The sequence below is a fragment of the Tribolium madens genome, unplaced genomic scaffold (genome assembly GCF_015345945.1).
Source record: "Tribolium madens isolate multiple individuals breed KSU strain unplaced genomic scaffold, Tmad_KSU_1.1 Scaffold_1;HRSCAF=32;Tcas5.2_LG8, whole genome shotgun sequence".
NCBI lineage: Eukaryota > Metazoa > Arthropoda > Insecta > Coleoptera > Tenebrionidae > Tribolium > Tribolium madens.
In genome coordinates this window covers 3,057,016-3,070,157 of record NW_025400984.1, presented here as the reverse complement: position 1 = coordinate 3,070,157, position 13,142 = coordinate 3,057,016, and the positions used below count along the sequence as shown (strand labels likewise).

The window sequence follows — 13,142 nt, the reverse complement described above, 5'->3', positions numbered from 1 at the left end:
GAGCGCCGCCGCCGCTGCACCGCCTCCGCTCCCGGCACTGCTTCCGCTCATCCAGAGCCATCCGACATACTACCTGCAAAAATCCACAATTTGCAACATGTTTATGAGCTGGAAATACCACCAACAAGACCACAAATGGTGCATTAGGTGGACAAGACCGCAAATTAGAACCAAGGAGGTAATATTTCCAGCAAACTAAAAAGTCACTCGACGACCATTGCCCCTCAATACCACTTTCTACATTTCTAATAAAATACAGTGTTAACACGAGTCGTTTCTTCCCACAATTTCTTAATATTTGTTCAGCTGCATACCGAAAAGTCGTAAACGAGGTCATTTTGCTGTTATCTATTACAATTTTTAATTGATTCCACTTTTCCTTCATTAATTGCTTAATTTATTTGCAATTTTATGTTAATACAAAGTTTCACCGCATGTCTCTATCTCGAAGAGGATTATTATTTTACGGTATAGACATACGAGTAAAAGAACATTTCATCGACATGCGTAAATAACAAACCATCCATCATAGGAAACACGAATGTGGCATGGCTGAAGGCGAGTGTTATTTATCGTCAAAGAGAAATCTTGCGTTACTGCATTATTTCAGCGGCGCGAAAAGCAGCTGCCAGGTGAAAAAAATCGGAGAGTTTGGGCGACTTTACTCATAGTAAACCCATTTTTAGTGATTTAGCTTGTTATTGAACCAGAAACTCAATTAATTTTCTTAGATTAGAAAATCGTCGCTTTTATTTTGAATAACATATTTCAGCCTATTCCCAACAATTTAGTTTGTTTCGCGACAAAAATTCACTTAATTTAAAAAATGTTTTTAAATAGGTTTCAAAATTGTGGGTCTATGTCTGAATTATACTATTTTAACTTATTTGGAACGATTTAGTTCATTTCCGAGCAAGAAACTTAACTAAATTCAATTAAAAATATAGGCTAGAAATTAGATATTTGAGTTTACTGCGGGCGAGAAACTCACTTAAATTTTTTCAAAAAAAGCAAATGAATTAATTTACTGAGTCTGAATTACTTCAGTTTAGCAAATTCTTAGTGATTTAGTTCGTTTTATAATCAAAAACTCACATAATTCAATAGATTGAGTTTTATGTTTTGTCTCAAAATCTGTATTTTAAACAAAATTTTGATTTATTAATGTCAGAATAATCAAAGCTTTTGTTATACAAGCTTTTTACTTATTTTTTTCCTAATTTTTTATATATTCAACATTTAATTTAAAAGTTTCAACTCTAGAATTTTAACCAAAAAAAGAAAAAACGCATAATTTTTGACAGGAATATTAAAAAAAAATCGTTTTTCAAATTAAAACAAAGTTTACACAAACTCTAAATTGGTTTCAATTAGCCAAAATTGTAAATATTTTCTGTGTCAATTATTCAGAAAGTTGGTATGTTCTGACAGTTTGCAAAGTACTATTATTAACTACATTTCATCGAAATTTATAGAAGAAATTAAATCAATAATTGACTGCCTCTGCTTGTTTTTCTTTACACTCCGAAAACTAGTTGTTTTTTTGAAATTCAGTATATCGTCTTGTGCTCACTTTACACAATCAAGTCTTATTTATTAACTGGCGCAGTTAGGAGGAGGATTCGCAGAAATATTTGTGTTTTGCCTTTGTTCCTAATCAGCTAAGAATCATCAAATTTTCAAGTTTCGAAATTGCAGTCAACAAAGATTTCCTTCAATTACTTTATTTAAAAAAGCAAATCTTCGTTTTAAAAACTTTGTACCAAGGTTACTTCGAAGACTAATTTCTAATTTATTGTTACTTAACTTTGTTTATTGTTAGTGTCCAAAACCTTCGTTATTTGGATTTTAAAATATCCTAGTTCCTGTTCAAAAAGTCCTGGTATACATCACTGTTTAGAACCTAAATTTATATCTAAATTCCCTGAACTTGTTATTTACATTTTTTGCAATGACACGGAAACGTAACAAGAAAATGGTTTTAATGTTGCGCAAGTATTCCGAATTGTACATAAAAATATAAAATAACAAACAAAAATCAAATATTTATTTATACACTTAATTCTTGACATTATACATAAAACTTCGCTAAAATTCGCTATGATTTACTGTTTATTTCATAATTAACTAATAAATTATTCATTTTATGGATAGAAGAGCCGCCCATTTTATGACTGTAGGAATTTCAGTAAATATAGCAGTAGCAAGATGATGGGCGTGTACCACCTGACCTAACGGAATTCAATTGTCAATTTCCTCGGAGAAAAATACAAAAACATGTTATCTGTCGCTGATAAAGAGAGAATACCCGTTAGCTAGCTTTCAATTACACGAAATTACCACATAAATAAGAAATAAAATAAACTTGCTCAACTCGTTAAACTGTTTCACCAATTTTTCGTTGGCAATTTTTTTATGCGAGATGGGTGTGATTTTACATGTTTTGGTCGGCTTAATGGGTGACAAAACGTCCATTTGCATATAATCGACAGCTACGTGAAAAGTTTCGCCAATGGGTAAAAGTTGAAAGCCTTGAGAGGGGACCAGGTATTTCGTAACCGCATTTTTGGACCTGTAACAATGCAGAGGTTTTGTTTATTGAATCCACTTTGCCAAAATTTTGATGACAGGGTACTACGCCTCTGTAACGCGAGAAACTTTGGTAAATATAATTTTCACGACTGTGAAATAATTACGTGTGGAGATATTTATAAACCTTCAGTTTCTGGGAAATTCAGTTTTGCTGTTGCAGATTTGTCACTACAATTGAAGGTGTCTTAAATCCTCGTAAATCTATTGCTGTGTTCGTTACTAAGAATCTTAAAACTGTCAGTGTTTGCAAATTTACTTGAGCAAGAAAAGCTTAAAACGTTTCCATTAGAAATAATGGACTATCCAGTTGATTAATTTTATTGCGTTTTCATGTTTGCTGGAGCCGAGATCTAGAAACAATATTAGATTTAATCAGACTTGACGTTGGCTTAAATTTATGACGGATTTTGTAAAAATTGTACAAAAAATTAATAACCGTCTGAGCAGAAATATGGGGAAAAAAGGACATAAACCAGACAAGGAATGCACTGGCCGCAAGTCACTAACGGAGAAATTAAAAAGAAAATTATGGAACGGTGGGGAGGCCACCAGCAAAGCAAAAGTTTCGAATTTTGTGAGAAATCATAATAAAATAACGTTAAGAATAAGAGAAAATGAGATAATAAATTACAAAACAAGGAAACTAAAATTTTAACTAATTTATTTTACTCCCGTGTAACATATAAAGATTTTTCAACTGTGAACTGTGAAAAATTCACATGCTAAAGAAAAAAAGCTTGATCAACGTTGATTTTTGATATAAAGTCAAAATACACTTTGGGCAGACTCACCCTGTATCCCCAGGTAAGTCAAGTGTTATCCTCACCTCTCAAAACACGTTTTTTTAATTAAACTAAAAATAGTTTCGTTTACTTTTGCTTAATTAATTAAAGTTTTACGATTTTTAGAGGTATATATAGGGTATTCTGTTTTTATTGTTACAAATTTAAAAACAAGAGATAGAATATTCAATTTTAAGACAAAAGTTTCCAATAAACATGTATCGAAAACTGCTACAAATGTGTGTGTCTTTTATAGGTTTTTTCCAATACTTCCGAAACCATTTTAGAAAAAAATACAAAATGTGATACCGATGATAACCTTTACATACCTAAACAAACCCAAAGATAAAATGTTGAAATTTTTTATTAGGGGCTTCCTAAACTGGGTGAGTCAACGAGTTTAGGGTAAAAAGTACTCTAACTATTTTGCTTGTCGTTTCTTGCCACTTTCAACAACAAAATTCTAAATTTCATAGTTTTTCATAAAAAAGGTCTTTTGCATTTTTCTTGCATCTTACCAATTTTGAGTAAAATCAGTTTTAAAATTTATGTTACAGAATATAAACAGCATAAATGATTATTTATTATACAAAACGATAAACAATCTTTATCGTCGTGTATAATATTTCGTTTTATTTTGTACTCACCTACCAGAATTTCTTGAAATATAAACAGTAGATAAACAGTAAACAGTAGATAAAAATTACTTTATTTCACTAGACGATAAGAGACTACTTTATCTACTAAATTAGTTGATAAAAGCAATCTTTAACATTGAGTACAAAAATTAAATTTGTTTTACCGTTTATAATGCCCATGAATAAAAATTACTATATCTCATCTTGGAATTCAATTAGGTACCTATATAAAGGTTATCAGCTGTACCAAATTTTGGAATATCATCTATTCTAAAATATAGTAAAAAACACTATTTTAAAGGTAGCATTTTTCGAAACATGTTTATAAGAAACTTTTGTCTTAAAATTGAATATTCTATTATCTATTTGAATTTGTAACAATAAAAACGGAACTTACTGTATATGATTAATTAAATTTTCTAGGATACACAGAGTGAATCAAAAATTTCAGTAGATATTGAAATCCTGAAATTTACAACCCCCAAATGTTCCTTTAAAAATAACTTTAAATTTTAAGTAGTAAAAGTATGAAACAATGCTCATATTTAAGTCACTGAAAACTGTTTTCTGTCAACTGCTCATAATAATAACGTTTATTATCAATTCAGTAAAATTTCTATTGCAAGATTTATAAAGCAGTTTTTTTAAAAACTATGTCAAATTTTACATTTAGGTATACTCGTGATTGAAATTTCTACTAATCGCCCTGTATGTTATCACAAAAGAGGTGGTGTTTTCATAAATTGTATGATATTTGTCAAAATATTAAACATTGTTGACGATGTCGCTGATGTTAGAAATTTCAATTATCTATATTTTCTTCATTTACCTATTACGGTTTTGGGTTCTTTTGGGTCAGAGATTTATCACTACTCCAGTATTCCAATAATAATAATAATAATAATAATAATAAATTAAACTAAAATTCCAGACAAATAATATTAAAATAAATTTCATTCAAATTGTAACGGTTTTTTCACTTAAAATTTTTGCACTTAATTGGGTTAGTGTATTATGTTATAGTTTTAGGTTTATTAGAAAGGGGTGTTTTTGGAGTTGGGGGTATAACTTGGTTCACCTAGTTCATACATACCCTGTGACTTATTTATTATTTTTTCAAAACATAAATAAATTATTTAAAAGTTGGTTAAGCTGATTATTATGATACATGTCTCAATTAGGTACACACATATACGAAAATGAGAATAATTTGTGTAATGTTGCAAGGAAATAAATAATAAATTAGTGTCGAGCTCTTTTACTTGCTGTAGAGCTAGATAAAAACAAAATCTCGTGCTCGACGTCAAAAATCACTAAAAAACCTCAGAAAAAAAGCAAATTTCCAGCACGAGCATCTGAGTGTTCCCAAAAACACGCAATTCAACTCTTCCTGTCATTACAACGTTTTAATATCACCACAAAATCCCACCCACCATCTTCTCAGCTCAAATTGCGTAACCCGAGCAAAGTCACGCAATAACGCTGTTTAATTATTATCAACACTTGTAAACGCATGTTTTCATTAGCTACCTTCACAAATTCTCTCCACCACACAATAATTTTCCCACAAAACCAACTAACGGGAATCACCCGGTACTCCCATTTTTCACCATCTCCTACCGTTATATAGGATTTTTGCCAGACACACCTCGGGCTATTCAAACCGAATCAATCGACTGTGTAATTATTCTTTAATTGGATTATATGATATCAAGTATTAAGATGATGCGATTGTCGAGATCGTGAACATGTTTTTGATACGTCATTGTGTGTTTTACGTAAATTGTTACGGTTGCTGCTCACCACTATTTTTATGTGGACACCTGACCGGCCCGATTTCATCCCATTGACTTGGTGTGGAACGTGAGCGTGATTGAAATTGAGAGAAGTGACGGTTGGAGATTAATTTGTCTTCGGGTTTTTGAGGATTAGCCGAATGACAAACGCCCACGAGCCACTCCTTTACAAAATTTCTATCAATTTCTTGCTCCAGCACACATTGCTAGCACTTCCATTTGAAACATATCCGTTTTCTAAATATTCTGACAGTACTAAACACTCGCTGTTTACTATAGCGAATTTCCTCGGAACGTATTAAATAAACTAATGAAATTATGCATGCAAAGAGTACTTTATGGCCCAACATATCCAAATTACTCGTTTGGCTGTTTATTTGCAAGCAACTGGTTCCGCAATTTTACACGAAAATAAGTTGACAGTGACCCAGATGAGTTAATTAAGCGCGTCGATTTCTAAATAATTTATATTTATCCAGTTTTTCCAATAAACAGAGCATTCTGTAGCGATTTATAGCTAGTTTCAATTATAAGCAACATTGCGACTGCATATTTTTAGTGGAATGGTTTTTCACAAGTGGCATTTCCTGCATGTGGCGGTAAATCTGCCATGCTAATTGTAGAGGCTTTTCATCATCTTCACGTGGACAAAAGCCGAGTATTATTGTTGGAGAATGGCCAGTTTATTGTACAATTGGATCAGAACCGCGACGGAATTTGGTTCATTGTCGTCGAATTCATATTTAAAACAGTTTTTTGTTGATTATGTGCGTGATGAAAAATGACGAGATTTATTTGCTTTTTGCGTGCTTGAGGATCGGCGCAAAAAATGAATCAATTATAAGCGAAATATATGAATTTATAAATCATCAATTTCGTTTTGATACTTCACTACAGACACTAATAAATTAAAAAAAAAACACTCAAAGTTCAAGTTTAAGTAAATTTCTGCATATGATGCAAACTTAATTTTAAAATCGTATTATTGGTAGAAAATTTTATAATTTCATAAACTTTATTAAGACATAAATTGGTACGTCTAGTTAAAAAAGCCACAAAACTTAACAATTCATACATTTTTGCTTGGGCTATCAAGTTTTTTCACATAATGGGGTCTAATGTAACTTCTAAATAGTAGATACACAAATTATCAACAAAAGCAACTTAACTGTTTTCAAAGTATCGCAAGATCCTGCTTCAAATAACCGAGAAATTTCTATTTAACCATAAAAAGCTGTTTTTTGTTATCGACGGTGACGGTTATTCCAATTGAAAGTCCACAGATATTTTTTCGAAGATTAACAGTTTTGAAAAAAAGAAGAAAAATCAAGCAAAATATCCATAATCGAAACAAAATATTGAAAGACAAAATAAGATATTATATCACAAGGTAGAGATGAGATTTTTTATAGCCGAGCTGTTTAAATATAAATAATAAATGCGAGGCTATAAAAATCTGGAAGTATTATTTATTTTTTCTTATCATAAATGAGATTATGTCATTTTTATACTTCTGCAACTATTAAAGGAATTTTCAAACTTCATAATATGAAATATTTGTTAAATTAACAAAGAAACTGCAAAGAAAAAGAAAAGAGTGTTAAAATTTGCCTCACTGCCGAAAGTATTTTAACAAAAAATAAACTCATTTGTTGTTTTGACAGTTTTGACATAGACATATCAAATATGTATTTCTTAAAATAACAAAGAAACTGCAAAGAAATGGGAAAAAGTGTTATAATTTGCCTGACTACCGTTGGAATTTTAATATAAAATAAACCTATTTGTTGTTTTGACAGTTTTGACATAGATAGAAGTGTTAGAGTTGGGGTTATTCTGATGTTATTAATGAGGAAATTTAAGTCTTTTTTAATTGATTTTGCATTAATTTTATCTAGAAATACTTCCATTAGTTCTTGTGATGGTAATAGTTTTCAATGATAATATTCTAGAAATATTTGTATCAATACCCTCCAACATCGGCTTTTACCTACCTCTAATGCATTATAACCCTTGGTCCATAATGAAAATTATTATTGACTACTAGGAGAGAAAAACAACTTCACAACCTCTCTACAAAACGAAATCTTACAGCTAGTAGTGAAAAAAAAAATTAAAATCCTCTTTCAAGAATTATAACACAAATTAGATATTTTAAATTGTCTTTGGTTATTTTCACAGCAAAATCAAGTATATTTTATAATTTTTTTAAGAGTTTAAATAATTAAATAAATATTGAAAAAATTTAAATAATAGGCTACAATTTTACAATTTTTGTATATATTATTTATTTTTGACATGTGTAGTAAAGTCTTAAGACATTGGTAGTATTTTGAGACTACAAGGATTGCAATTTTGCATATACAAATAAGCTTCTTCTATAAAGTATCTAAAATACTCTTTAAAACAGCAAATTTTTTAATGCTTGGTAGTAATATTTACTTTTGAGCCACAAATCGGTGCTTTTGGTTGAAAAACCCCATTGTTACGAACTCAGCAATTCAATTTACCATTTCCTCCGTTTTTGCCTGACAAAGAAAGTCGGCCACCACAACGAGAGAAATTTATGGTATGCCCCGATTAGGATTCCGAATTGCCTTTAACCAGACCACTGTGTGTTATCTCGATCACCGAGGTGTGAAAATCGTGAGAAATTTATACCAACATATACAACAATTAAAAATTTTTGCATGCCAAAGACCCTCCCAAATAATGCCAAACTGTGGCTTTAGGATAATTTATGGAACAATCATTAGCATAAACACGTCTTCCATATATCTACACCTACGATTCGAGACCTATGGAATAGTTGAATAAACGATAATTTAACCTCTCAACTCTGGCAAAGATTGAGACGTTATTGGCCCCGATTTTTTAAATTGGAGCATAATTATAGACACCTTGAAGGTATTTGGTGTCTGTAAATAGCAATTAGAAACCTAAGAATCGAAAAATTTTAGCATACAATTTTCAAATTATTGTAATTAAATCGAGCCTTGCACCGGAAGCAAAACCGGAAATACCTTACATTTGTTTAACAACAAAATTCAAGGGGAACACTTTCACATGCATTAATGCAATAAAAGCCAACAGATGGATTAAAATGTTTTGTGTTTATTGTGCTGCAAGCAGATGTTCGATCTGTAATCCAATCATGATGAATTTTCCGGTCGTTCCGGGCAGTGGGAGTACAAAAACATGTTTATTTTATTTCGATTTCAGTTGTTGGCAAAATGGCAACAGTTGCCCAAAACTTAAGTTCGTAGTTTTGACTTTGACCCATGTGGGTGTCGCTTTATATGCCCCATGGTATGAAATAACCAAAAAAATTTGGTGTGACTGTTCAAGACCACCACACGCCGGCCATTAACCATTTAACATTTCGCCGTGGGCATTTAGGAATAGCACGCTACCACCATAAGGCCTGGATGACGATAAATCATGGCTTGCGTGGCCCATATCTTTTACTCTACACTATTAGATAATTTCAAGATGGGACGGTGAGAGTTGTAATTTCTCAGAAACATGACATGAGGGACGCAACAGTGACAAATCAAAATAAATTATTATTATTACGAAGGAATTTTTCTTGTTTTTGTGTTCCTGAGGTGATTCTGAGAAGTGAGCAATGAAAAGGCGTGAAATTTAAATACAATTGATGTAATGATGGATTTGAGTTCTTTTTATTATTTGGATGAACAATACAAATGATGTTGTCTTTTTAACCCAATTGGGCCTATAAAATTAATAAAAATAAAAATCGACTATCCAGACAAATAAGTTTGGAAATTATAGACGGTTTTGGCTATTTTGATTAAAAACTTTTAAAAAATTTTTCAAAGGTTAACAGTTTTGAAAATAATAGTATTAACGGTTGTGTTGAAAACTATAGAAAATAAAAAATAAATACACTCACTTATAAATACGCTCACTTATTTTCCAAATAAAAACGATGTTATAAAATGTTTAAAAACAAAAAAATTACTAAAAACGGGTGGAAATTAAGAAAAATCTACTTCAAAAATTCCAACACACTTAAAAAGTGATTAAAAAATTCAGTTTCTAAAGCAAAATCATTTTTTTTTCATCTTCTCAAAAGCTCAAATAATCTTAAAGATGTTGAAAGTCTTAAAATAAAAATTACAATTTCATATATATACAGGGTGAATATAAAGTATGGTACCAAGCGTTTTTTTTTTAATCATTTGCCTTTAGAAAATAACAATTAATATAAATTAAAGTAATATAAAAAATGTTATTGTATTTTGAAAACGAAATTTTGTTATGATTGAGTTTTGCGATTTTTTTTGTCAAAATTGCAATTTATGTAGGTACCTAAATAATTTTTTGAAAAAATTAAATATAAAGAATATATATAGCTATAATCCTTACATGATAACCTTCAGAAAAAAATGGTTTTATACTGCTATAGTGGGTTGCCAATTGAAAAATTTTGTAGAACTCAACAACAAAAGAAAATTTTGACAAAATTTATTTTTGATAAAACATCACATTTTTGTAGTACCTACTTTATCATTCGCCAATTCATATCAATTCATAACAAAGAACAAATACCCGAAAATAGTCAAAGTTTTTATTTTCGATTTGATTCAAGTTGTTTTGTACTGTTTTAAATTCGTATTAATCTTTTTTTGTTTTTCTATGAAATCAAGAGTACTTTTATTAAAGTTGATTTTAGAAATAAAAAAAATATATTTTATCTGAAAAATTTCATAATATGATCAAATCTAAAAACACTATTAAAAGATCCTTTAAAGAAAAACATGATTTTTAGCAACTGAAACCAAGAATGTTAAAATTTTGAAAAAAAATTAAGATTACTCAGATGTACTTGCAAAATAAACTTGAATATTACATTTTATTTGAATTTATAAACCTGATGTCAAAATTTCATGATTTTCTTACAAGGTGAATAAAGTATCGAACCAAACGTTTTTTGCTTAAACTATTGACTTTTTCCAATTTTTTTGTTTATTTCAAATTTTGTAAAAATTTTATTTTTTTTAAATGACAACTCACTATAAAACGTTTTTTCTAACAGAAGCAATGATCTAAGGATTATTCAGTTTTTTTCATCATCAAAAAAACTTTCCACACAAGTTGTCATTTTGACAAAAAAAAATTCAAACCCTAAAAGCAAAGAAAATTTCATTCGCAAAATATGATCACACTTTTTATAGCACTTTCATTTTTATTAATTATTATTTTCTGATGGGGAGTAATTTTTATTACTTTTTATTCACCCTATATAACTCAGAATAACAAAACTGAAAAAATTGCTTTCTCTAATTTTCCAAACTAATAAATTTATTTCAAGCAACGCCAGCGGTTCACTTAATTGTTTTTCGTTAAAATATCCAAAACTTGAGCTTTAATCCTTATTTATGGTCCCGATTTCAAGGCTAAACCAAGTGACTTATGTTTGCAAACCGACCCCTCAGAACCCCTTTATCTCCGATCAGGAAGTAGCTGATACTCTTGGCAGGCCTCTAAATAAACCTCAACCTCCGCTCTTTTATTGTGACATTTGTAATTTACTCAGTCTAGTGTGGGCTTGCGACATGCGCAATAAAGCCAACATTGAAAATACTTTAATTCTTTTTGGCCGTAAATCAACGTTTTGTTTAAAATAAGATCAATGTTTTGGGCGGGGTAATCGAGTACTCAATCGGTGGCAATGTTCGATTTAGATAAATTACATTTATATTGGCCCAAATCCAAAAAAAAACCGACTTGAAAATATTTTTCCGGTGCGTTATTGTGACATAAAACACCTACACGGGTATAGAGCAGAACTGAATTGTGCCAAGCCGGCCCTGGATGGTTTTACATAAATTGAAGATGGCAGGCTTATTTTGATCGAAACGTCACGATTCGAATACAACATGGAAAATATCAAGTGTCTGACATGATGTTTTCTAGGCAATTTAACTTGATCTAGATGTCAGATAACTTTTTTCTAACTCCGAGTGCCTAAACAAACATATCGCTTTCAAAACATGTAACTACCGATTTTTTCAAATCCTCGCTAATTGCAGCTAATCCCAAATTTGTGTTACAGAATTAATTATGCAAATTGGGCGAGTACGTCTCACTCAAATCGTATGAAAAAATCTCTCGGAGTACAAGATTTATCATTATGGCTTTGACGACTACAACAATAAATCAAGATTAGAATTGCTTGAGAAAAAACTGGTTGTGGAGCGCCATATATGAATAAATTTGCTCCGAGAGATTTTTCACGAAAATTACTAATAGAATTTATCCCGGCCCTGTAATTATCTAAGCTCGTAATTACAGCGGATTAAGTTGCACCGTTGACAGGGATAATATTGCGTAAAGTATTAATTTTCGATAGAGAAAATGCGGGCCCACAACGAAATTTTCTGAATACACACCGCCGGAATGCGGCTGGACTGGATTCGGATATGGTGTCAATTCGATAAGTGCACAAAAATATTCCAATATTATTTCTTAATCTTGAGAAAACTCCAACAATGCTTAATTGACAAGTTAATTAAACTCGATTGCGACAATGTGAATAAAATGGGGCAATTAATAACGTAGTTGCATCAAAAAACAAAGAGTTTAAATTAATCATTGTCACTGTGATAACTGAAAGGTACATAAATTTTAATGTGATTGGTGGTCTTAATGTTTGGTGTCGCAAAATTTTTTAGTGTGGGAAAATCGTTGAAATATGCTGTTTTATGACTATAGATTTTTGTATCAATTTTAATTAAAATGCCTAATGAAGGAGGTAATTAGTGTATGATTGGCGTTAATAGTGCTTTTGAAAAAATAAAAGTCATTAAATGCAATCAAAAATCTTAGACTAATTTGAGGGAATTGAAACGGGAAACAATGGTGCGAAACAATGAATTTCTTGGTGCAGTATCGGGGTTTTGTTTTCACAAAGTGCTAAAATGTTTAAATAATATTGGTTGTTTGTATTATATAAAATTCTTTTCGAGTTTTGTTTCTTGAAAAATTTTATTGTGATAAGTTTTTTAAGAGATTTAAATCTATTTAAAAATTAATTAACAGAAGAAACATAAAAAAGTAATGTTTAGTAAATACTAATTAGTACTTTCTATAAAAAAAACCGTTTTAAAAGTATCAGGTATTTGTATACCTACCTACTATTTTTCTTCAAATTTTCTTCAAAATTTTAAAATATTTTTCTATGAAGATATGTACTCGTGTCTTCTTTAGAATTCGTAAGTTTCCTCATAAAGCATTTTTCCATTGTTAAAAATAAAAATAAACATAAATACCTTTTTCAAAAGATTCAATAAGTCTTGTTTTTTAAC

General features: G+C 30.4%; 1 protein-coding gene across 1 annotated transcript in view; it reads right to left on the bottom strand.

Moving 5' to 3' along the window:
* LOC123004004 (ankyrin repeat domain-containing protein 6) overlaps positions 1–13,142 on the bottom strand; it is a 24,180-nt gene that overhangs the window by 5,529 nt on the left and 5,509 nt on the right. The window contains exon 2 of the mRNA XM_044397097.1: positions 1–73. This exon is cut by the window's left edge and continues 282 nt beyond it. Coding sequence (XP_044253032.1) covers positions 1–51 — 51 coding nt within the window. The 5' untranslated portion in view covers positions 52–73. The remainder of the gene's footprint in view (positions 74–13,142) is intronic.